The 24,263-nt window shown below is 44.2% G+C and overlaps 1 protein-coding gene across 6 annotated transcripts in view; it reads left to right on the top strand.

Annotated features, from left to right (window-relative positions):
• FGD3 (FYVE, RhoGEF and PH domain containing 3) overlaps window positions 1–24,263 on the top strand; it is a 113,462-nt gene that overhangs the window by 54,561 nt on the left and 34,638 nt on the right. For all 6 annotated transcript variants that reach the window (XR_011697357.1, XM_071550932.1, XM_071550931.1 and 3 more), the window contains exons 2-7: window positions 5,778–5,948; window positions 11,742–11,910; window positions 13,006–13,603; window positions 20,244–20,333; window positions 22,342–22,478; window positions 24,074–24,230. Coding sequence is in view for 5 of the 6 variants with exons in the window: in XM_071550932.1 (XP_071407033.1) it covers window positions 5,778–5,948; window positions 11,742–11,910; window positions 13,006–13,603; window positions 20,244–20,333; window positions 22,342–22,478; window positions 24,074–24,230 (1,322 nt within the window). In the remaining variant the exon portion in view is untranslated. The remainder of the gene's footprint in view (window positions 1–5,777; window positions 5,949–11,741; window positions 11,911–13,005; window positions 13,604–20,243; window positions 20,334–22,341; window positions 22,479–24,073; window positions 24,231–24,263) is intronic.

Below are 24,263 nucleotides of genomic sequence, written 5' to 3'. Positions count from 1 at the left end.
CCTGGTGGCAAGGTGGGAAGGGCTTTGCTCCTTGCTGAGCAGTGGGAGAGGGTTGGGAGCCAGTCTGGTGTAGGGCAAGGTGTGAATCAGCCAGGGAGCTCTGGGGTTGCTTCATGTCAGTGGAAAGCTGCACAATCTCTTCCTCTAAAACTGGACTGGAGGAGAAGTCCTTTGGATCAGGATGTGCCAAAGCAGGAGATTGTCGTGATATTTCAGGTTCCTGCTGCTATCACAGACCTCCAAGATATTTTTGATTTTGAACAGGAATTAGTTTTGAACACAGCTACGTGGGGACTGGGTGCCAAGTACAAGATCTGAAACTGGCTCTTGTGGTGGGAGGAAAGCCTGAGAACTGGGTTAGCTGTTTGGGTTCAACTGGTCTTTTTATTGCTTCACTCAGTGGAGCACCCAAAATCTTTGTATTCTATCTTAGTCTTATAGAAAATTATATCATAGCCTTCAAGTTGTGACAGCCTCTAAGAGAAATTTTTCAAAAACACAGGGTTTCTTCTGGGTGCAAACAGTTACTGATAATAAGGGGAGACACTTGAGAAAGTTCTCTGTGCCATGAGATTCCTGGTGGATGTAATTCTGCCAGAAAGAATGACATTATTTTTCTATTTTAGTGAAAATACTAACTGTACATCGACTGAGGCATTTTGGAACTTTTGTTGAAGTTTTTCTTTAGTAAGAGCCTTAAGTACATGTGATTTTATTAATATATTGCAAAAAGTTAGCTCTGGAAAGCATCATCTGTGTCCTTTTCTGCTTGGATTGGTTTTGAACAGAGGAAGTGTAAGGAGCATCATTCCTGTGAGTAGAATTACAAACCAACATGAAGGTGAGACGCACAAGGACTGTGCAGAGCAAAGCTGAGTCTTCCTGCAGGATTTGAGGAGTGTGGAAGTGCATGCTCAGGTTTCTGGGGTGGTGCCTGTAGTGGCACACTCTGCACCCAGACAGGTGTCACTCTGCCTTGAGCTGGCACAGGTAACCAGGGGTAAGATGTGAAGTCACAGAATCATAGAATTGATTGGGTTGGAAAAGACCTCTGAGATCATCAAATCCAACCCTTGGTCCAACTCCAGTCCCTTTACCAGATCATGGCACTCAGTGCCATGGCCAATCTCAGTTGAAAAAACCTCCAGGGATGGGGAATCCACCCCCTCTCTGGGCAGCCCATTCCAATGCCTGAGCACTCTCTCTGCAAAGAATTTTTTTCTGATCTCCAACTTCAATTTCCCCTGGCAGAGCTTGAGCCCATCGTGCCCCCTTGTCCTATTGCTGAGTGCCTGGGAGAAGAGACCAACCTCCACCTGGCTAGAACTTCCCTTCAGGTAGTTCCAGACAGTGCTGAGGTCACCTCTGAGCCTCCTCTTCTCCAGGCTGAACACCCCCAGCTCCCTCAGCCTCTCCCCACAGCACTTGTGCTCCAGTCCCTTCTCCAGCCTCATTGCTCTTCTCTGGCCCCGCTCCAGCCCCTCAATCTCTTTCCTGAACTGAGGGGCAGTCAGTGTCAGCCAGGCTCTCTTGGAAAAAGTTATTACAAGTAGCCTTTTATAATACTGGGATACAAATGACCATTTTTTCATCAATTTGCACGTGCCAGTTCACTTCCCAAGCACTTCCATGGCAGTTACAGCTAATCCAGATGTCGTGGTTTAGGAATGGTATTCCCCAATTCAGTGTTCCCACTGAAGAACATTCCAAACTCCCTCACTCCCTCTCCCCTTCCCCAGCTGGGGGCTGGAGAGGAGAATTGGAGGTAAAAAGGTAAAGATCATGGGTTAAGATAAGAATAATTTACTGGAAACAGCAATGAGATAAGGAAAGGAACAGTAACAGCAAAAATATTCATAACAGAGGGCACAAGAAAGGTGAAGGATTCACATGTGAGTGCTCAGCACATGGAAATGAGACAAACCCTGACCCCCACCACTCCACCCACACTGGGAGGGACCAGTAGTACAGAATAACCTCAGGGTCCTGGCCATGCCCCTCCTGGTCACTGCAAACATTAACCCTGTCCTGGCCAGAACCAGGACATTATCCACCCTTACTCTGTACCATCTACATCATGCCCAAATCCTACACCTTCTGATGACTCACATACATATACAGAAGGACAGGTATACTTTCCACAGTCAATGGCCATCCCTCAAAGCTGCCTGTTGAGTCATTTAGTCCATGGGTTCTACCCATCCTAGATGTCTTCAGGGGCAGGAGGGGCTGGTGTGCTGTCAGCAGCTTGTAGGCTGCATCAGGAGCTGACAGAGCTCCATCCTCACTGTCCGTGGCAGTTGTGGCACACAATGGCAGTGTCATTCAGCAACCATTACACAGTTCGGCATTACAGACTGTTCTCACCCAAAAATCAGATCCCTCTGAGGTACACGATGTGTTTCCCTGTCCCTCTGCATTACCTACCAAGTGCATCCAGGTCCTTGAGCAAAAACAATCTCAGGGACTGGAAGGGACCCCTTCCCCCTTCTCCCTGCATATGGCCTGAGGTGATCTAGAATAACCTCTGGGTCCTGGCCATGCCCCTCCTGGCCACTGAGATAATGAACCCTGTCCTGGCCAGAAGCAGGACACCCCTCTAGGAAGAATTTGCCCTATTCAACCAGAGATCAAAGAGGAGGCAGTTCTGTGTTGGGTCCTGCAGGTTTAGTGGGTGCAAGAGAGCAGGCAGTGGGGACCCATCACCTGCCCTCACTTCTGGAAGCTTCTGGCAGAACCACAGACACCTTGGGGGTGGTTACCTGGGCTATACCTGGACCTTGTTTCTGTTGTCCTTCTCTTTTCCCGTTTCCAGAAGCACCCTGGAGCATGCTCAGCAGATAGTGGGGCTACTTTCAGGAAATTCCATGGGAAATAATCCAGTGAATCTTGTTTTCACAAATCATTTTATAGCACTTGAAAAAAGATGTAGGAAAAGTGGATTTTTGACTTGTGTGCAAAAAGCAGCCCTTAGGGTCCATATCAGAGATGAAGAGGGAGAATCAGTTGGCTTAAATTAAATAAAAAAAGAATGAAAGCCACTTCTCTGGCTTCATCCCCGAATATTTTTCTTGATTTAGGGCCAGCACTTCATTTAGTTTTTGAGGCACTTGTGGCTTTCCAAGTTCTTCTTCTGTTACTTACCAGGGGTTTTTCTGCTTACTGCCAGCCTACTCTTGGATGCTCTTGTTCAATGGGAAGTAGCTTAAGGCTTCTTTTTTGCAGTATTTACTCTGCAAATGCCTCTGAGCACGAGTCCTAGAGCATTCAGAGCCAAATTTGGGGCAAGATGGGTGTGTTTGTTGAGTAATTAGCAGTGGAGGATCTTCTGCCATGATTGTTTGACAGGATTATGCAGTAGAAGAGGAAAACTTGTATGTGAATTTATAAAATAAGAATCAAACACTCTACTTTGTTGTACTCTGAGTAGCTCATAACAGCTTTTAGGCTGGATGTGAGAGGTGTGTGATGGTGCCACACACCTGAAGGCAAGTTGAGTAACCACTAGCTCTTGTTTTCAGTAAAAAGTAAGGGGGTCAGACCTGGTTTCACAACAGTCAATCTCAGCAGGAAAAAAAAAGGAATTGGATTTTAATTCCTCTTGTAACTTTACAAGATTTTACCAACAGGACAGTCGTTTTTTGTGGCAGTGGTTGAAGAAGAATGGTGGATGCTTAGGGTACCTGGGACTGTTAATAAGGAAGAATTCCTACTCCTTCCCCTAAAACACTGGCCTGTGGTGGCACTGCTGCTGTCACAGGAAGCTCTCAGCCCCCAGAGCTGAGGCATCTACAGAAACTCCCTCTGTGATGATGTGTTTGCAATAATCTGTTAATCTGCTCTAATAATCTACTCCACTTTCGCTGCATTTTCCTGATAAGTGAAATTCTATTTGAATGGAACATAATACTTATAATTTCCTGTTTTCAGCTGGAAGGATGTTTTAATAACTGGTCTCAAATCTGCTGAAAAGCAGATTTTTGTGGTAGAAATGCTAATGAAGCTTCAACAGTCACAACTGGCAGCCGAACATGGGGAATTCAGGGGTTGTATATTTGGGTGGCAGAGATCAGTAAATAGGTTTGTGCCATCCAAATCTATTTTTGACAACAAAATTGGCTTTAATATTTTATTCCTTATGTTTTTTTTCAGTCTCTGTGTGGAAGTTTGTGCATTTTGAGGGCAGCTCTCAGCTGATCTTCCTGAGCCCAGCTCAGATTCCATTGGCTTTACTCAAAAGATCACATCCTGATTTAATACCATTACTATAAAACCAGGATAATCGAGTCGATGTGGATGGAGGTGCTTTTCATTTCGGGTTTTTGATCTTAATAGAAATCTGGCCAAGAGTGGGTTGCCTTTCTGAAGCTAAAACCGTGTTCTTGAAGACATCACAGGAAGGCAAAGGCTGTTTTTTCACCTTCAGATGAATCCTTTCTACATGATGCAGGTCCCCTCACACTCCTCCAGCAAGATGCTGGTAAATCCAGCTAAACCCACTTTAAACAGAAATGTGGAAAGAATGTTTGTCATGTTTTCTTTGCCCTTTTTCAATGCAGTCACGTTCAAATTTCGAAATTCGATACGTTTTCCGCCTCTCAGTATTGCCGGAAGCATGAACAGATTCATGGGCTCATATTCAGCACTTTTAACCACAGCCCTTCTTAAACTCTTTTTTAACCTTCTCATGGCACACTAGTAAAGCTGACAGGAGGGTTTCATGCAGCTGGAGCCTTGCTATAAGTCCAAAAAACCCAAATCAAAATCTGCAGTGTCTACTACATCAAAGCTGATCTCTGGATTTGTTTCCCTGGTCCCCACAGAAGTGAATCAAGAATGTTAAATTAAAGACAAACAATCATATTAATCATTTGTTTCTCGGTGTTCCCACTGTACATATCTTAACAGCATTGTCTAAACCAGAGCCTTTTGAAGGAATGTTAATATTTGATGTATGAAGGGGCAGTAAATGGGGGTAAAATGCACCTTGAGTGATTCAATCTGAAGGAATGGCACTTGTGCCATTCCCACTATGGGGAACACATTTCTAAATCACCCTAATTTGGGTTTATCAGACCAGGTAGAACAGTTTTGTGTGCTGCAGCACTTGTATTTCTGTTTGGGAAAATCCTTTTGAAGTGGGTTTTATCTTTTATATTTGCTCTTTTATTTTGAGTGTCTGCAGTAAAGAAGTAAAACATTAATTAAAGACAAGCTTACTAAAATTCCTTCTGTTTCCCACTCAGTCAGTTTGATGGGGTTATTAGGGCTGGATATATTGGTTCTAATAACTGAGTGAGGCAGTTAAATGCCTCCCTGCCATCCGATCCTGTCAGATCTCGGAAGCTAAGCAGGGTCAGCCCCGGATTAGTACTTGGATGGGAGACCTCCTGGGAAATGCCGGGTGCTGTAGGTTCTAGTCCCGAGGACTTCACTGTCACTGTCCAAGCTCACTCGGCTGTGGCAGATGAACCTCAGGACTGAAACAGTGGGGCCAGTTCTGTGCATGCTGAGCCTCACCTAAAATCCACTGTGCAGGCTGGAAGGGCACACCCACGTGGGGACAGCCCTGCCCAAATCTTCATTCGCAGCCCTTCCCAAATCTTTGTTTGCGAAGCCGATCCACACACAATAACTGAGTGAATGGCTCACCCCTCTCTTCCTCCCCTCCCCATCCTCAAAAACTGGGATGAGTGACTTACTTCTGGAAGTAGCACAAATTTTCTTCAGGACTAATAGGACACAATAAATACTGACTTTTTTTCCCCTTCCCTCAGGTTGCCCTTGTTCTCCTTTCCCCATCAAATGCCACATTGATCCCGGGGCGGTGCTGGAAGCATGTGGGGAGCTGCAGCACATCAACTCGGCACAATGTCTCCAGCAGGCTGGAAGGAAGCCCAAAACCAAAGCTCCCCTGGCCAAAATGCATCCTCTGCAGAAACCCCAAGGCAAGTGGCTTTGTCCTTCTCAAAACTGTACAAGCTCCTATCACACAGAAAGTGCAGTATTTTTAAATTATTGTTCTAATTTGAGTCACAGCAAAATAGTTATTTTTATGTTCTAATGTATAGCTTGGTAGGGTTTTATTATGTTCATTTTTCCCAGTGTTGGATAAACCACTTAGAGAAGCCTTCAAGAAAAAATCAATTCAGCAATAACCAATTACTTAACTTGTCATTTTATACTTCCTGTACTGTTGTTACACCTCATGCAGCTGGGAAGTGTAAGTTGAATTTAGCAATATTATTTACATTTTTAATGATTTTTTTAAAAAGTATTTTAGGAAATAATAGCTTATTGTTTAAACCTGGTCTGTTTTCCATTTATTGTAAGAACTATGTGTGGCAACAGGAAATGCCTAAATGGAACAAATGTATTTTAAAAATGAGAATTAAAGCTGAACCAGTCACACATGGGCTGTGGCAGTTCCACAGCCCTGCCAGCTCACAGTCAAATAGGTGGCAATCCCAAAGTGTGCTGGAAGAGGAGCCAGGAGGGAAAACATGACCCAGCTGGTGTCCAGCTGCTCTTCTGGTCTCCCCAGGATTCTGAAAAAAGCCCCAAACAAAACTACAGGACATTTCTTGAAAGAGGGTAAATGGTTCCCATGTTTCTCCATCGGGGAAATGACATGGGGTCTCTTTGTAATGTCACTTGGCCAAGTGCTCTGCTGTCACCACTTCCTGCTCTGTGGAATTGGTTACACTTATGTCTGTGATGGGTGTTTGTCTCAAGGGAACTGGGGATGCAAAAGCCGTGGATCTGGAGAGGTGTTTGAACAAAGGAAGGTAAGCCTCAAGGGGATACCAAGTTCATAAACCAAACAATTTAAAGGTGTGTGTCCATGTGATGGATGGTCACTGTCATGTGAGAAAAATGATATTTTGGTGCTGTGCACACTGAGCTGCTGCACCCCCACCCTTTCCCCATTCAAATGTCTATACAAAAGCAATTCAACCTTAAACACCAACAGAGAAAGCATTGCATTTTCTGCTTCTGGAGGTGGAGCTTAAGCGTTAAATTAATACACCAGTTCATGCTTGAAACATCATACAAGGTCTTTATGAAGTTTTCACCCAGAGGTCTTGGTTGTTCAGGTTTAATTAGTGGGTGTTCCATGAGTGTTGTTAACACTGACAATAAAAAGGGATAGCAGACCTGTCTATTCAATAAAAATTGGAATGAATTCAGCTGTTTTGATACTTTGCTGTTGTACTCTTGGCAGTGATTTCCAATCACTGAGGACGTAACCTGTTTTTTGAGAATTTCAGAAAAGTTGGAGGGAGCTTACTTAGCTTGATTCAATTCATGCTTAAAACTTACCTAACTAGATGAGTAGGATTTAGTTCCATCCCCAGGAAGGTCCTGCTGCTTCTTGCTGCTGCTCACACACCCCCAAGCTCTCCCATCATAGCCACAAGCTCAGGACAGAAGTCAGTGTATCCACTGTCCCTCTCACTCCAGTAAGGATGGGAAAGGATGGAAATTGTTAGAGGTGAAATAAACACCCAAAGGTAAAATGCTTTCTTGAGTGGTTACTCTTGCTGTTACTTTTTTTGGCAGAACTCATTTTGTTGGGCTTCTTGATGTTGCTGTGAAAGCAAGGGAAGGATTCCCAGTGAAAATTCCCATGAGACTGTTGTGCAGCAACCAACACTCAAAAATCAGGCTGAGCCACCTTAGCCAAAGCCACAAATCCAGGTGACAGGTCTTGGTTGTGGATGTGCCAGTCATCCTCCTGAGAGACACTTCTTTGCCTTGAATTTTAAATAATGATTTTATTATTTCACTCTTCCTTCTTTATAATAAAACTGCTTTTAAAAAGTATCTTCAATTAGCTTATGTGTGACAGGAGAGAACAATATATAGGATACTTTGCAAGGGAAGGTAGTACAATTTTTTTTTGTCTTCACTTTTATTGGCTTTATAAATTTGAAATGGCTTTTCTCCCTTGTCATTGATCTTCTTTTAATGTATGGCTTTTATACACAGAAAAGCAGAATACTTCATATAGAATACTTCACATATAATACTTCAATACTTCCTCTCCAGGAAAATGAAAACATCAAAATAAAAATAAAAATGTTTGTATTAAAATTACTTCTTTGAAGCTGACATTTTTAGGGTATATCATCCTTACTTCTTCTTGGTGGCCATATCCACAAAAAGTAGTTGTGACAGTGTGGTGCAGACATAAATATTTCTTCAGTGTCCTGTAGGTATTTTTAGGCAAGATCTTTTCTTCCCAGGGCTTTCTCCCTAGAGCCTCATGCCTGCCTCATTAAGGCCTGTTTCTTGTTGATTTGTTGGGTGGGGTGTCCTGGCATCACTACTTGAAGCTTCAGGAGCAGCTTTGCCTCCACCCAAGGCTGTGCTTTGGGGCCATTTATTCTTCACTTCCCATGGGATGACCCTTCATAATCTCCTTCAGCATCTGTATTTTTTTACATCTCTTTTTGTCAAGGACCTTAACTTGCTTGATTTGTTTCTTTATTAGTTCCTCCCAGCTCTCCCAGCAGTCACAACAGCACCCCAGACAGCCCCCAGGGCTGGGCTGGTGGGTGGGAATGCCTCCATCCATTCCCTAAGGAATGTGGGATGAGTGTTTGCTGTAGTGCAGAGGAGGCACCTGTGAGAGAGGAACATGTGGCTGGGGGGGATGAAGTGATGTGAAGGCTGAGATGCTCATTTGGCAGTGGGGAAAGGGCCCGTATTCCCAGCTGGTTTACAGACCCAGGGCTTTACTTTCTCCCGTTTATTTAACCTTGCCTTTCACTTTTCTGATTCTCATTATTTCACTTGTTCCTTCTGCAACAAAGATTTTGTGTCTTGGGTTCTGCCTCCTCCAGAGAGCTGGGTTGCTGTTCAGGAGAAGGAGGAATGGGAAATACCATTCCAGCATGTGGCTTCAGCCTGCAGGCAGCACCTGAAAATGCTTTCTAATGCTGATACCTCTTCAGGTAGCAAACTTCTAGTTTTAATTAGTCATAGAACACAGGATGGGTTGGGTGGAAAGACTTTAGAGCTCATCTCATTCCCCTGTTGTGGACACCTTCCACTAGACCAGGTTGCTCCAAGCATTGTTCAGCCTGGTCTTGAACATTTCCAGGGATGGGGAATCCACAGCTTTTCTGCCCAACCTGTGCCAGGGCCTCCCCACCCTCACAGGGAAGAGTTAATTCCTAGTATCCCATCTAACCCTGCCCTCTGGCAGTGGGAAGCCATTCCCTCTCTCCTTGTCCTGTCGATTCATTCCCTTGATCCTTCTCCAGCTCTCTTGGAGTCCCTTTAGGCACTGGAAGGGGCTCTCAGGTCTGTGGAGCCTTCTCTTTTCCAGGTGAACCCCCCAGCTCTCCCAGCCTGATCCAGAGCAGAGGGGCTCCAGCCCTCGGAGCATCTCCGTGGCCTCCCCTGAACTCATTGCAGCAGGTTAATGCCTTTCTTGTGTTGAGGATCCCAGAGCTGGAGGCAGCACTGCAGATGGGGTCTATCCAGAATGGAGCAGAGAGGGAGATTTCCCCACCCCTCACCTACTGCCCACGCTGTGGGATGAGCCCAGGACACAGAGGGTTCCTGAGTGCCAGTACATGTGGCCAGGGCATGTGAGCATCTTGACAACCAACACTCTCAGTGCTTCTCCTCAGGGCCAGTCTCCACCTATTCTCCTCCCAGTCTGTATTTGGGATTGCCCCACCCCAGGTGCACTTGGTCTTGAACCACATCTGGATTGGTTGAAATTTGGCTTGGTATGTAGTCCTTGGTAGGGTCAGAGGCTTTGCCTCCATCCTGATGCCTCCATTTCTCAACATTACTTCAGTAAGTAAAAGTTCAGAATTAACAAAAGTGTTTTCCTGCTTGCTTTTGGTCCAGTGCAGTGTGTGTTGCCTCAGGTGGAACCACTAAGACATCAAATGTGTACCTGGACAGCAGTGATACTCATTGTAAATGCTTTGATGTGAATGTAACACCTTTGGGTGTTGTGGACCAGGGCCAGCTCTGAAGAACCTGCCTGGGGTAGGTTCTGACCTGTCTGCCTGCTGCCCTGTGTCCCTTCTGCAAGGAGCCCAGAGCTGGCCTGTTCTGGTTCCATGGGCCAGCTGGCAGCTTGGGTACTTGTTTTCAGGTTGTTTTTTTGTTTTTACAGGGAGAAACATGGCCAGACACTCACTGGTCACATGGTATCCACATGAAAACCTGTGGAACAAAAACATAGAGCTCCACTATCCCATTTATATGGAAGAAGATTTCCTCTTCCCTGTTATTCTGTAGGGTTTGTGGAGGTCTTTTCAAAAGTTGACTCTAACACCTTTATTTTAAAACAGGAATTTTAGATGTTTTTAGAGACTGGGACAAACACTCCTTTTATAGGAAGTGTCCCCTTAGAGCTCAGTTTCTTGGATTTGATTTTTTTCTTTCCTACTGAAATAAACTTAATAATATAAAATCTGACCTGTAGTTAGAGGTCCAAAATGCTTTAACAGTCCTTCATGACTGACCTCAGACAACTCTTTATGAACTGCTATGGCAGCTCCCCATCCGCTGGAGCAGGGCACACATCTGGGCTGCTGTGGAGCATAGAGCAGATGAAGAGCCTTCTGGAAGGCAGGAACAACGAGAATTGGCTTTTTGGGTGCATATACCTCAGTCTCTTAAAGCAAGTAACCCTAAATTACACTCAGAGCAGTTGCTGACTCAAGCCCCATTACAATGCTGATCACATGTGCCACATGGACGATTTCAAAGCTGGAAATGCTTGAAAGAAATTGTTCTCAAAAATGTTACTTAATAAAACACATCATTGGAGTTTCCTCATTTAACATGTCAGCTCTGTATGGTCTGGACTGGAGGGGCCACTTGGCAGTGCTGCTCCAGACAGTGGTGCTTTGGGAGCAATCCCACACTCAGTTTTCCTGCCTTTCAGCATCAGCTCTGCCTATGGGAGTTGTTTTCCATGTATGAAGCTATGACAGCATGGGAACCTGTTGCTTGTGTATGATAAACCATTTACTCTGCAATCAAAGGAAGGTCTGAATAATTTTTTTAAAATGACATTACACTTTAATGCCATTTTTTTGAAATATTGTGTTAAGCTTTGTACCTTGGCCTCCTTGTGAGTCCTGAAGCAGAACGTGTGTGTTCTTACAACGTGTGTTTTATTTATGTCATGTGCAACCCAATGTAGAATCAGAAGAGGAAGGAAATTTGTGAAGACTGTACACCACAGAAGAGCGGGGGGAGGCAGAACGAGAGGAAGAAAAGCCATTACTTTCTGCCTGTGGTGTGTTTGACCAGGCAAACACAAGGCACCGAAGTTCATGGTGGGACCAGGTTTTGGTGGCTTGGTTTGGATTGTGTCTTCTCCCAAGCCCTCATTTTCTTTCACAATATGAGAGATTCAACAGAGTGCCTGAGTTTTGAGAAGCATGGGAAGGGGAGCTGGTTGGTGTGCTGGAGGTGGTGAGCAAACTTGCAAACACAAGACGTAAGCTGTGCATCCTGTTTGGTAACGAGGAAGTGCAGCAGCTCAGTGAGCAGTGGGGTTGTTGGCACGGCTGATCCAGCTGCAGGAGCACCAAAGAGAAGCCTGGCAGATCTATTTAGCACCTTGCTCTGCTGTGAGCAATTCCTCAGTTTATGAAGAATGCTGAAAGGATGCGTACCCCTCGGGCTGGGTGTTGTTCCCAGTTTAGGATGAAGAGGATGGAGTTTTACCCTCCTATTTTTTCCCTTCTCTTTATTAGTACCTCCTAAGCCTGTCCATCTCAAACCTGGGCAGGAAAGAATTCCTCCTGCACCATCTCGGCCTTTGCCAGCTGATCCCAAGTCGTCAAGGAGTTTAGCACCTGAAGAGGAGGAAATACCCATATCAGCAGGAGTCAACACACTCATTGAGAAATTTGAAAGCATAAGGTAAATATGGCTTTGCAAGGTCTGCTCTCACCTCCCTTTTCTGCATTTCAACTTAGAATATAACCATGGAAAACAAGAACTGTCATAATCACATAGAAAGTCCTCTTGGGATGTTTTTTACTGGAAATGCAGAACTTCACTGAAGACTCAGTATCTTTTTAATAAAAGCTGCATTTCAGTGAGTTTGAGTTTGTAACATACAGTTGTGCTTATGGAGCTTGAGACCTGCTGAATTTGGCGAGGTTCTACCAGAGAAAAGCCCAGAGTCTACTTTCAGTAAGTTGACTTGATGTGGGAATTGCATCATAGGAACTTGATTATTGTAATAGAAAATAATTGAGTTTTCTAAGTTACAATAAACATCAGATCTTGCTTCTTGGAGGCAGGGGAGGGCTAAATTGCATTGTACTGCAAAACAATATTGTGTAGAACAATGTTTCCTCTGAAACACTGTATATGAACGATACTAAATTGGATAAAATACACCTATTTTGCTGTAAAGCCAGCTCAGTTTACAAATGCATGAAAACTTTCTCTGAAGGCCAAGTCTGCCTGGTGGAGCTAAGTAATTTTTCTTTTTTCTTTTGCACAAAGAGGGAGATGAGGACAGAGGCACCACACTGTGCCTTGGGCTGTGTTACCACCTAGGTGAACCTGGTGTCTTTCGAAGAGAAAAAGTCGTGCCTTCTTAAGCTTCAGTACATCCTCTCTGGCATAAAATACCTTGCCTCAAGGGCTTGGTTCTACTGAAAAATAACAGTTCCTGTTCAAATGAGCCCACAACCAAGTGCTTCTTTTAAAAGATGGTTCCTCCCTCCCCAGACCCTTAAACCAAACTATTCCTCAAGGTGACATGGAGAGCACTAATGGCCCAGGATTCTGGTGGTGCCATTTCAGTAGAACTTAGGGCTGGGAGGTCTGTTTCTGTTGGATGTTGTTGGATGATGGTGATTATTGCCATGTGCACACATTTGCCTCCTGGGTTTGTTGGTGGGATGCAAGAAATACAACTTGAATCAAATCTCTCTTTCAGGGAACTTGCCAAACCTCTGAGCATTAATGTGAATGACTGTGGTGCTTTCTCTTCACCTGCAGGCAACCTGTACATATCCTTCAAAGAAACCAGCTAAATTTAGCCCTTAAGATGGAACCTGGCCTGGACTCACCCAAGCAGATGACCTTGTGTGACTGTGACACCGTGGCTTCCAGCGGCTCTTCCACAAGTGACAGAGCTGAGCCCGACGAGGCCGAGCCCGACGTACCACGCAGCACGGACCTAACGAGCACAGACATCATGAAAATTAAAGAGCTAAGCATAGGTGATAACAAAAGCCATGAAGACTCTAGTGCTGTGACTGTGAGCAAAGAGCCCTCTGGAGAGCTTGGCAGTAAAGACTCAACTGTAGAACTGAATGGGAACAGTAAAATTCCCAACAGAGACAGTGGCATTGACAGTCCTTCTTGTAGCGTGGCTGGGGAAACGTTCCCCAGTGAGGAAGGGGCAGAGCAGAAGAAACCCAGCATGGCTGGGAACCCAGGGGAGATGGAACCCAACAAAAAGGGCACCAAAGGCTCCTCTGCAGAGCAGAAGAGAGACTCCACACAGGATGAGGACAGTGACATTGATGAAGGAAGCAGTGAGGAGCAAGAGACAGCAGAAGTGCCAAAGTTAGAGTATTTGGATGTAAACAAGGTAAGGGAGTTCATTCATTGCTGTTACCTGCTCTGAAACCAGCTCCTGACTCTGGCCAGAGAACCTTTGCATCACTTTCATACATTGTTTGGGTTATTTGTTTGCTTGGTTTTCATCAAAGGATCGTGACTGTCAGTATTATTTCCTGCTTGATGCAGGTCCCAGCTTGTTCCTGACCTAGATAGTATCTTTTAGAAAGTTTGCCAGTCTTGCTTTAAAAGGTTTCATGCAAGAGAATCCATCACAGCCAGAGGTAAGCTGTTCAAATTTAAATACTTTTGTAGGTCAAGACTCACACCTTGTGTTTGTTGTCTGGGTTTGTCCAGGTTCAGCTTGTTGGGGCATGTTGTTTTCGGTGGGGTTTGGTGATATTTGAAGGGCTGATTGGATCGTCCATCTTGCAGGGTCAGGACCTTTTGTCTGAGTAGGACAGGCATGATTGAAAGCTCATCTCACACAAAATTTATAATATCTTTTTACACAAACCTGTGCTTTTATTGGCGTGATTACTTCTCAAGTGCAAATAAGTGATTTTGATGGTAGTTACCTCAAATTACTCTTCAGGAAACTGCAGCTAGAAGAGTTTCTCTTTAATTCCAGAATAATGTGGTCCAAGCTGTTGTGTGTTTACTGCAGCTGCATAACATTAATGACAGATTCCTTTGATTATCTTTTTATGAAGACAGTTATTTTTAGAAGTAGTGCAGATACAATGGGTTAGATTTTTCCAGAAAAAGAAAACAGAATATTGCAAGATATCTGCAAAATGTTCCACTTTTTGTTTGCTGAGATTTTTGGGTTGTGTTTGGATGTTTTTGGGTTTGGGGTTTTTTTCTCCTCAGTCACCATGGCAGTAAAGTTAATATGTTGGATTTTTGGTGTTTTAAAGAATATGATGAGCACCTGCAGCAAATGAACTGTAGCTGGTGAGTGCATTGTCCACACCTCAGCTTGTGCACATCAGGTGGTTGTGAAATCACCAAATATATTCCATGATTTGTGTCTGTTGAGAGTTTGTCCCTTGGGAAGTGTGGCTGTTAGAACACATTCTGTAGTTTCTGGGTCAGATCAGCCAGTGCCTGTAAAAGAGCAGTGAAAGTGGCACGTGGGTATGGGGTGTGCAAGAAATTCTGTCTCTCAGAGCTTGCCAAGGGTGTGTTTATACATACACACACTGTGACATACTTCAGTTATTTTATATTCATAATGTATGTGCAAGTGGGCAATGAAATATTATTCAAAAGATTGGTTATTAATTGCAACAGGCCAGTTCCTGAGTTGGGAGGAACCCATAAGAATCATCGCAGTGAAACTCCTGGAAAATAAAATGCATTAAATTAAAAAATCTTTAATCTGGTAATTAAATTTATGGTTTGGAATGCTGTATCAAACCAGCTGTGGCAACCCCAAGCTGAATACTGCTCTGCTGACAAGTGCCAATGCCTTGTAAGACACCAAAGCTTTGATGGCTGTTTTTAAGTCTTGTTCCTTAGGTTGTGTCCATATAGTATGAAATAATGCTGATAAAACACAGAGTTATGAGTCTGTAATTCCCTGGAGCAGGCCTGGTGGGTTTATGAGAGAGATATCTCTGGAGAAGACTGTTTTTGTGTTGCTCTTCTTCCTGAGGTGCATGTGTGTGTTGCCCTGCAGGTTCTCCCTAGCATTTGGGGTTGGTGTCCTCTGCCAAAAGGCAGTTTTGAGGCTGACCAAGCTACACAAGTGCCCTTGTTTTTGCAGCCACGTGGAGGGGGAAGGCTGGGAGAGCCTCTGCCTCCTTCAGTGCAAGGACTGTGCCCTCTTCTGGGGATGCAGAGTGTGAAGCCAATTCCTGTTTAAAGTGTCCTTATAAAATCACAGGATCATTAAGGCTGGGAGAGACCTCCAAGACCCCTTAGTCCAACCAGTACCCTAATACTGCCAGGCCCACCACTAAACCATGTCCCTGAGCACCACTTCTACTTGGTTTTTGAACACTTAGAGGTGTGGCAACTCCACCACTCCCCTGGGCAGCCTGTTCCAATGCCTGGATCACCCTTTCAGTGAATAAACTTTTTCTACTATCCAATCTAAACCTCCCCTGGCACAACTTAAGGTCATTTCCTGCTCTCCTCTTTGACTCTGTTGCAGATTTGGGCCACTGTGGACTCAGGGATGGGGTGAGGGGCCACAGCTCCCAGCAAAGACAGCCAGTGTGATTCCAGGTTGACTTGTGCCATGGTTATCCTGGAGTTTCACATCACCCTTGGCAAAAGTGGTAGTTTTCCAGGAAACAATGTACCTGCCCTGCTTGAAGGAAGAGAGGAGAGCTCAGCCAGCAGCAGCTGCTGGCTTGAGTCTTGGGGAGAGCTCAGCTCCCTCAGAAGGCTTTCTGTTGGGAAGCAGCATCTTTTTCCTGATGCCCCCTCCTGCCCCTGGTCCCAGGCTTTGCTGCTGCACCATGCAGGGAACCAGCCCTCTCATTAGATACACAAGTTGCTGTAGCTGGAGGAGGATGCTTAAGAAGTGGAGATGCAGAGTGGTTTAATGATGGCTCAGGAACTCCTAGGATAGGATATCAGGGTAAGTGAAGCTCATGAATAAACATAAATTTCTACTTCAGATATCCCTCCACCTGAGCTTTCACACAGCCCACAGCTGTGTGGGCCACCTTGCCTGGTACATGACTGGTATTGTTTTATTTAGTCTAGGATTAGCTCTGCAGTGTGATGTGGCTTCCTTGGGGAGTCTGCAGCAGTCTAACAGGCTCACTATTAGCACAAAATTACTGGAATGTGTTTTAAAATCTCAGGAGTGACTTACTGGGATTTCCAGTTATTTTTTATCCAAATGAAAATGAAGAAGGGGAGCTTATTAGTTTTGATGATGTCTCCGAAAATGTCAGGAGCTGCAGGAACTGATGCATATTCACCTTGATGATTACAAAGAAAAGTGACATAAAAGTGAGGTTGAGAGGCTGTCATGCTCCAAAGTCTGACACCCAGGACTTCTGCTGGCTGCCTGGGAGCACTGAGTGAATCTTCTGGGAGGGGTAACAGTGCCTCATAGCTTTTCACTGAGGTATTTTTCACTGAGAGCATGTGCTTGTTCATAATCACCAAAAAAAGCCTTTCTCCATCTGTCCTGCTTCCTGCTGTGTAAATAGTAACAATGGAGTCCCACATGGGCCTCCTGCATTCACTGGCACAAGCTTCCACTCTGCCTGTGCGTGGCTGGAGTTTTATTTCAGATTTCTCTGTCTGGTGTGAGCTGTAATATTTGGCCTGCAGTGTCCTGCAAGGCAGACCTTTGGATGAGATTATCTCCATGTATATTATGAAAAAAATGTGTGTAGGTCAATGTTTTAGTCATAATGCTGGATAAGAAAATTCAGATATGTCTTCTTCATCATCATCATCATCGTCATCATCATCATCACCATCTTTTGTTTTAAGTATCTTAAGGAAAATGAGATCTCAGTGTAACAAAGACAACCAAGCATAAGATAACTTTCCCATATTGTTTGGAGCATTTTTGAGTAGGAAGTGGTCTATAATCTTTCTGGGACTTTCTGTGTTCTTTGTAGGGCTGACTGGTGGGGTTCTAAAGAACCATGTATGATTTTAACCTAAGCTCTATCCCAGCAGCTCTCTTGCAAGATTTGCTGAAAGCCCCTCGGGGAAGAGATGCTGATTGAACACCATTGAGCACACCAGTTGCATGAAAAATGGTTGTTGCAGGGTATTGCCCAAGTTCTGTCGTGTTAAGCTTTGTATTTACTTTAAATTTTCCTTTGCAGTTTGCTTTTTATGATAGCCAGGTCAGTGTTTCCCTCTGTGGATCCTTGGCCCAGTCATGCCCGTGGGTGCCCAGCTGGTTTTGTGAGTGTGTTCACAGGAAGCAGCAATGCTCTCATGGCCACGGCACAGCACAGACCAGTGTGTGCCAATCTGTGCCTGTGACTGGGGTAGTTGAGGTGCAAATCTGACCTTCATGAGAAGCTGGTTCTGTTTGTTGTCAGTCTGCTGTTCTCTTTTACTGCAAAATGGACAGTTACAGCTGGAAATGAGATTTTGAGTCTTCCACAAAGAAATGAAAGAGCATCGTGCTGCTTCAAGCACTGGAGCAGCTTCCTGTGGTAGGAAGTCAACACCTCTGTCTGCTCTTTAACCATCCTCCCTGTCACTGCTGCACCAGTGTGTTCCATGCAGCCTCTGCAGCAGGTCCTGCCTGTGCCTGTGCTGAGCAGGCAGAGCACAACACACTCCATGGCTGAGTTTGCAAGTTTGGTTTGCTTTTCCTTGAGAAACATGGAGCAGGAAAGATCTTCTTCTCACTGAACTGAATGATGGCTCAGGCTTTGTTAAAGCTGTCCTGCCATGGCACAAAATGAGGTTAGAAGAATGGGACTGCCTCACTTTAATTAATCTGCAGTTTCATTTAAAATGTTACATCCATTGAAAGGTAAATAATGTTGTAAATTAGCCTGAAAAATGTGCCTATCTGCCTCTAGCAGAGATAGCCACTGAAGACAGAGTCACTGTAAATCTGAGCTCAAGCTGAGTGTCTCTTCAGCCCTTGTTTGGTATTTAAGCAGATGTCAGAAAGTTTTTTTTTTAAATATAAACTGAATTGCAGATGGTGAAGGCCAGAAGGTCGAAAAGCGCCTGTGCGATGTAAAGATTTACTTCTGAGTACAAACCTACTTGGTTGGAAATAAACATTTTTCCAATTTTGAATTCAAACAGCTCTAAGGATGCTCTTGGTGGCTTGTGTGCCACCTGGTTATGTCAGTGCCTTTCATTTGGGTGCTCCTCCGTGCCCAGCAAAACTGGCAGATAAATTCATTATCAGTGGGAGATCCTCATAGTTACTGGGTTTGTCTGGCCAGCACTTCAGTGTGAGCTGTAATAAGATGTATTTGCTTGTAACAAGTTCAGCACTTCATTATGCTGTGATTTTTTTTTTATTTTCCCCTAAATATTAATACATATCACATGAACAAATAGAGCAGGATGTTAAAAGAGCTTAAAAGAGTATTTGAGTCAACTTAAAATATTTCAGTACTCAGGGCAGACCAGAGTCCAAATCAAAACTTCCCTTTCAGTCATGGCATGGTTCCCCATCTCCAGAGTTGTGCCTGGAAAGAGAGGAGTTGCTTCAAAGGAAGGCTGATGCTGCTTCAAATACAGAAAAGCTTTCACTTTCCTTCAAATAATACTTATATCATGGAGCTGTGGGTGCTTCCTGCCAAGCAATACCTCATTCCTTGTAGGATAACTGTGGGTCTGGTTTGATTGAGTTCATGGCTTGCTTTGAAAAGCTTTTGAGCTCTTTCAGTTGTGCTGCAGTTTGCCTAAATGTGTGTTTGGGGTGGGTATTTATGTTTTTCTTGTCAACTTTGTTTGGAAACAAAATAAGGTGAAGTTAAAGAAGCTGAAAGAGAGCGTTTATTTCCCATTTTCTAACAATGTGATGGTGCCACAGGTATGTCCGGAATCCCCTGCCCCAAAAGTCAGCACCAGAGAAGGCACTTGGTGTGCAGCACTGCTGCTGCTGAGGGGCCCAGGTGCCTCCTGAACTGGGAACAGCCCCCTGGGTTTAATAGACTTCAGCTGGACTTTTCCTGCGTGGGTTTGTCGGATCCTTTTGGGAACCTGCATGAAGGTGACCCCCAGCAGTGTTGTGTTGCTTGAGGAAGCAGCTCCTGAAGCAGCACCTCGGTGATTTTATGTGATGCTCTTTAGTTCTCCTGTGGAAACAGTGATTAACTGCACCCAGTGAATCATTTACACTCTTACCTTCATCACAGTTGGCTTTTTTTTCCTGGATCCAGCCCAGTACAGTTTCTTTACGTTTGATCACCCTTGCTGTCCCTTTTCCATGTTCATATTCCCTCCCTTCTGGACCTGTTAAATGTTAGCATGGTGTTTAAACCCTTAAAAAGAGTGCTGGACAGCTAAACCCTGCATTCGAAAAATTCAAGTATTTTTTAAGCACTTGGGGAAGGGTCTATGTAGCTTTTGGCTCAACTGTGCCTGAAGTTGGTGCTTTATAACTGTATTTAGAGTTTTTTAAGTAGACCTTTCTCATTTTATATTTTTAAATGAGCGTAATGAAAGACTTCACTGAGTGATTTGGGTTACATTGCTGAAAATTCTTTCCAGGGAATTGGCCTGTGTTTAAAGCTGCACAAAAATCTTAGAAATATGCCATGAAGAGTAATGCTGTGCTGGCCAGGGGAGAAATCTGGCCAAACAGTCTGGTTTCTAGTTTTCTTTTCAGTTAAAGGATCTGAGTCCAAAAAGAGCACTTGATTTACAGTCCAGTGCCTTATTTTCCAAATAGGCTCGACTTATTTCCAGGTTTAGAGGATGTTTCTGGTTCTTTTTATAAAACCATAATGAACTTAAGTGATGTCCTGACCAGCCACTGACTGCATTACTAATTGCTCTTTCAGAAAACAGCTTTAAGAATGTCTCTGGAGCAAAGTGATGCTTTGATGAGGGACACAGAGCAGATTCTGAACTAAGCTCCTTCCCTTCACTGCAGGCTCCTCTGCTGGCAGGGCTTTGGGCCACTGACAGAATGGAAAGAGCACAGTTGATGGAACTGAGGTGTAGGTGCAGCTGGATTGTGTCATTTCTAACTTGTTTTGCAGTGTACAGAGCCCCAGAGGCTGTTCAACATCGCCAATGAGCTGCTCCACACGGAAGAGGCGTATGTGAAAAGGCTCCATCTCCTGGACCAGGTAATTCCACTTTCAATCAACTCTCTTTCCAACAGGCAGCACTGATGTCTGCTGTCCATCCCCCAGCCTGCAGCCCAGTGGTCTGGAAATGCTGTATGCAGGTGGGAGGTGCAGTTTGCTTGCCAGGCTGTGATGCCTGAAAAGTCTGTAGAAAAGACTCCAAGCCAAATTTTGGTAGGAGATAAGAGGGTAGTGACTTTAATGAGCACCCAGGCTCACCCAGGAATACATTGACAAGCTCTAATTTCCATGGCTTTTATAATATGATCCATTCAATCATTATTTTACACATCTCCAGTTCAACCCTTTTCCCGCCCCCATCCCACCCCGGTTCCACCCTGTCAGGATTTGAGTCTGGGGTCGGTGAAACCTCCTCTTCCTCAGTCCTCCTCTTCCTCAGGCTCCTGGAGTTCTTCCAGTGTTCTCACTTCTGGGTCACTCTGCTCTACGTTTATGTCTCCTTTTGATATTCTTCAACCTTCTACCTTGGAAAAAAGACCAAACAGCAAAGGAGTTTGAGCTCACTGTTCTGGGACAGGGGTAATGACAGAATCATAGAATGGATTGGTTTGGAAAAGACCTCCAAGATCATCAAGTCCAACCCTTGGTCCAACTCCAGTCCCTTTACCAGATCATGGCACTCAGTGCTACGGCCAATCTCACTTTAAAAACCTCCAGGGATGGGGAATCCACCCCCTCTCTGGGCAGCCCATTCCAATGCCTGAGCACTCTCTCTGCAAAGAATTTTTTTCTGCTCTCCAACTTCAATTTCCCCTGGCAGAGCTTGAGCCCATTGTGCCCCTTTGTCCTATTGCTGACATTAAACTCAAGCTGCTTGAAATATTAACACACTAGATCTACTTTGCTGCAGCTATGGTGTTCCTAAAATCTATAAAAGATGAAAATCAAAAATCAAAAATCCTTCCTGCATCACTGTGTGCCATGAGTGCCAAAGGTGGGCCTGGGCACGGGGGTTCTCCGATCAGGACCCAGAGGGTGAGGACACCCAAAAGGGGAACCAAAAGCAGCAGCACAACACAGTGACACTGTCAGCATTTGGTTCCTCCCTGGGCAGGTGGAAATCACGGGGACACTGAAGGCTCTGAGAGATGGTGAAATCTGTGATTGCTCTTCAGCGTGCAAGAGGTTGGAGTCTTACAGGCTGCAGGGGTCAGCCCCACGCTTAGAGTGAGCTGGTTTTTTTAGTGCTGTGTTTTGTAATTGTTGTCCATCATGTTTGCACATGGGGAGGAAGTAAAACTGGTGTGATGAGTCTGAACTTTCTTCCCCATAAACATTGAGTTGACTCTTCACAGTTGGGGCATTTCTATAATTATCTCAAAGGGGAAAAAAGGTGGATATGCAGGAATGAAAAAAAATGAAGATGAGACACTTCACTAACAAAGGGCTTTTTAAAAAGGAGTGGAGGGGGTTAAAAAAGGAAAAATGAAAATTGTCACCCGGCTAGAAATGCTTTTAGAAGCTGCAGCTTTGAGAGCCCTCCATCCTCTAACTCCAGGAGCTCTATGGAAGAGTTAGAGTGTGTGTTTCAGATGAGCAGGGACTGTTTCTAGTCCACAGAAATCTACGGAGTGTCTTTCCCTTTTGTTCAGTATAGTGTAGACTCTCCTGCTGAGAAACAAAACAATCACATGCTTTATTTTGCTTCATGTAAATAGCAGTAAGTGCTCTTCAGGGACTGGATGTTCTTTGCAGTTTGCACTCCCAAATACGAGATGTCGGATCTTCTCAGTCATTTCAGTCTTTTCTGAATTGCAACTCCTGTTTTCCTAATTTTTTCCTGTGGCACATAGTGATAAATCTAACTCTGAGGGACTGTTGGCTTTATGTTTTGTGAACCTCCTGAAGACCCCAAGGACTGACTACCAGAAGTCAAAATCTGTAGCTCTGTTCTAAGCAGTCAGTTTTGCAACATTACAGTCCAAAGTCAGCGTGTCTGGGAATTGGTTTTCGTAAATAAATGTTGGTACTGTCTTGTCTTCTGCAGGTTTTTTGCACTAAGTTGTCTGAAGCAGGTATTTCATCTGAAGTGATAACAGGCATCTTCTCAAATATTTCGTCCATCTATTGTTTCCATGGACAATTTCTTCTCCCTGAGCTCAAAACAAGAATTACCCAAGAATGGTGCGTAACTGGCATGGCAATTACTCTAAAAATACATTTTCAAGAAACTATAGCAACCATAAGGCCTAGTCTAATTCTGAATTTTTAGTTGTTTAATGCAGTAGTTAAGACATTATTTACTTAATACATTAGTGTGGAGTCTCTCAGGTGTTTTTGACTTCAGGAATAGATCTGAGCACTCCTAATTTCCCACATACATTGTGAGCATTTTTTCAGTCCAAAGTGTTGCAAGAGCTGTTTTCCTTACTGCATTCCCACTCTCCTATTACTGCAATACTATGAAATGGAAGTACAAGTCAGGTCTAGGAAACGTCATTTGACTTGCCACATTGGCTGCACAGTGTCCTGCAGGGGCAGATACAGGTAGTGCTGATCTTTCCAGGTATTCTACAGGACCATGACAAGACCAGGGCTTGCATCTCTCTTGGCTCAGTCCAGTTTTCACACAGTTCATCAGTGGCCAGAAGGAAGAAGGCACCATTGTGCCTAATATATATTTATATATTTATGTGTTTTGGATGAATTAAACACAGAATAAACATTTACATTTCCCCTAGAAAAGTCATTAGAATTCCCGAGTAAACTCTGTAAACTTTTAAAATTGTATGGCATGAAACTTCTCCTCTTTGGAACAGTTTATTTTGTCACTGCTGCATTTTCACAAAGGTGCACTTGCATGTCAATACAACTGATATGAGCCTTGCAGTGACTTCTCTGCTTCCCTGTTACTGTCCTGTGTCAAGGTTCATCCTATTGCAGAAATAAAAAGACCATGGAGAAGGTTGTAGGAAGTGGATTTGGGAATGTAATCCACGAGCTAATAGCATGGAGTTCTGTGCCCTGGAATCTCTGATTCTTCCCATCCCAGCTGTATTTTTCTGGGAAAACACAGTGCTGTAACAACTCTGAGAGGTGATAAATTCACTTCAGTTCCCCTAAGCAGAAATAAATACTGATGCCCTTCTACACTGTAAGGGAGAGGAGAGCTGGAGAGTCTGGGGGTCAGAAGGGAGTAGAATCTTGTTAAGTGGCTAATGAGGGTCTGGTGTGGTCAGACTGGGACAAGAATGGCTGGCTTTCTGCCTGGCCATGAGTTTGGAGGAGTGAGATGAGTGGCTACTGCTGCTCCAGCCTAGGATTGAGAGGTCTCCAGGCAAATATGTGGGTGCCCCCAGGGGTTACCCAGCTGAACTGAACCATCTCTTTTCATTAAAACCTCTTCAGATGTTTGGCTGTGGTGGAAAAGATTATTTTTAAAAAGTAAAAGTTTCCCACAAGGTTTTGCGCTGGAGAGAAGAGATATATAGATGTTTCTTTAACAATGCATAGTCAGTTTGAATCTGCTCTTCACTTAAGAGAGTGATAGGGAGGGTAGAAATATCATCCCTTGTACATCAGGATTAATATTGTAGGTTTCATATAGGGTAGTGTATAAATTAATTTAAACTAAACTTAGCCTGAATGTCTTGATTGCACCTGTATGTAAGTGCTTAGACATGTGGGAAACAGCTGTGGAAGTCTTACAGCTGCATTTTCTCTCTGAGGATACTCTTGATTTCCAGAGATTTCAGTACTTACCTGTCTCTTTCTCACAGGAGTGTCAACCCCCGGCTCGGAGATATCCTACAGAAACTTGCTCCTTTCCTGAAGATGTATGGAGAGTATGTAAAGAACTTTGACAGGGCAATGGACATAGTGAACACATGTATGCAGAGGTCCTCTCCCTTCAAAGATGTTGTTCAGAACATACAGGTATGTAGTTAATTGGCATAACAGTGCCCAGAG

This window comes from Pithys albifrons, chromosome 3 (assembly GCF_047495875.1).
Source record: "Pithys albifrons albifrons isolate INPA30051 chromosome 3, PitAlb_v1, whole genome shotgun sequence".
Taxonomy (NCBI): Eukaryota; Metazoa; Chordata; class Aves; order Passeriformes; family Thamnophilidae; genus Pithys; species Pithys albifrons.
Note: the sequence above shows the minus strand (reverse complement) of the source record. Positions and strands in the feature narration are given on the sequence as shown.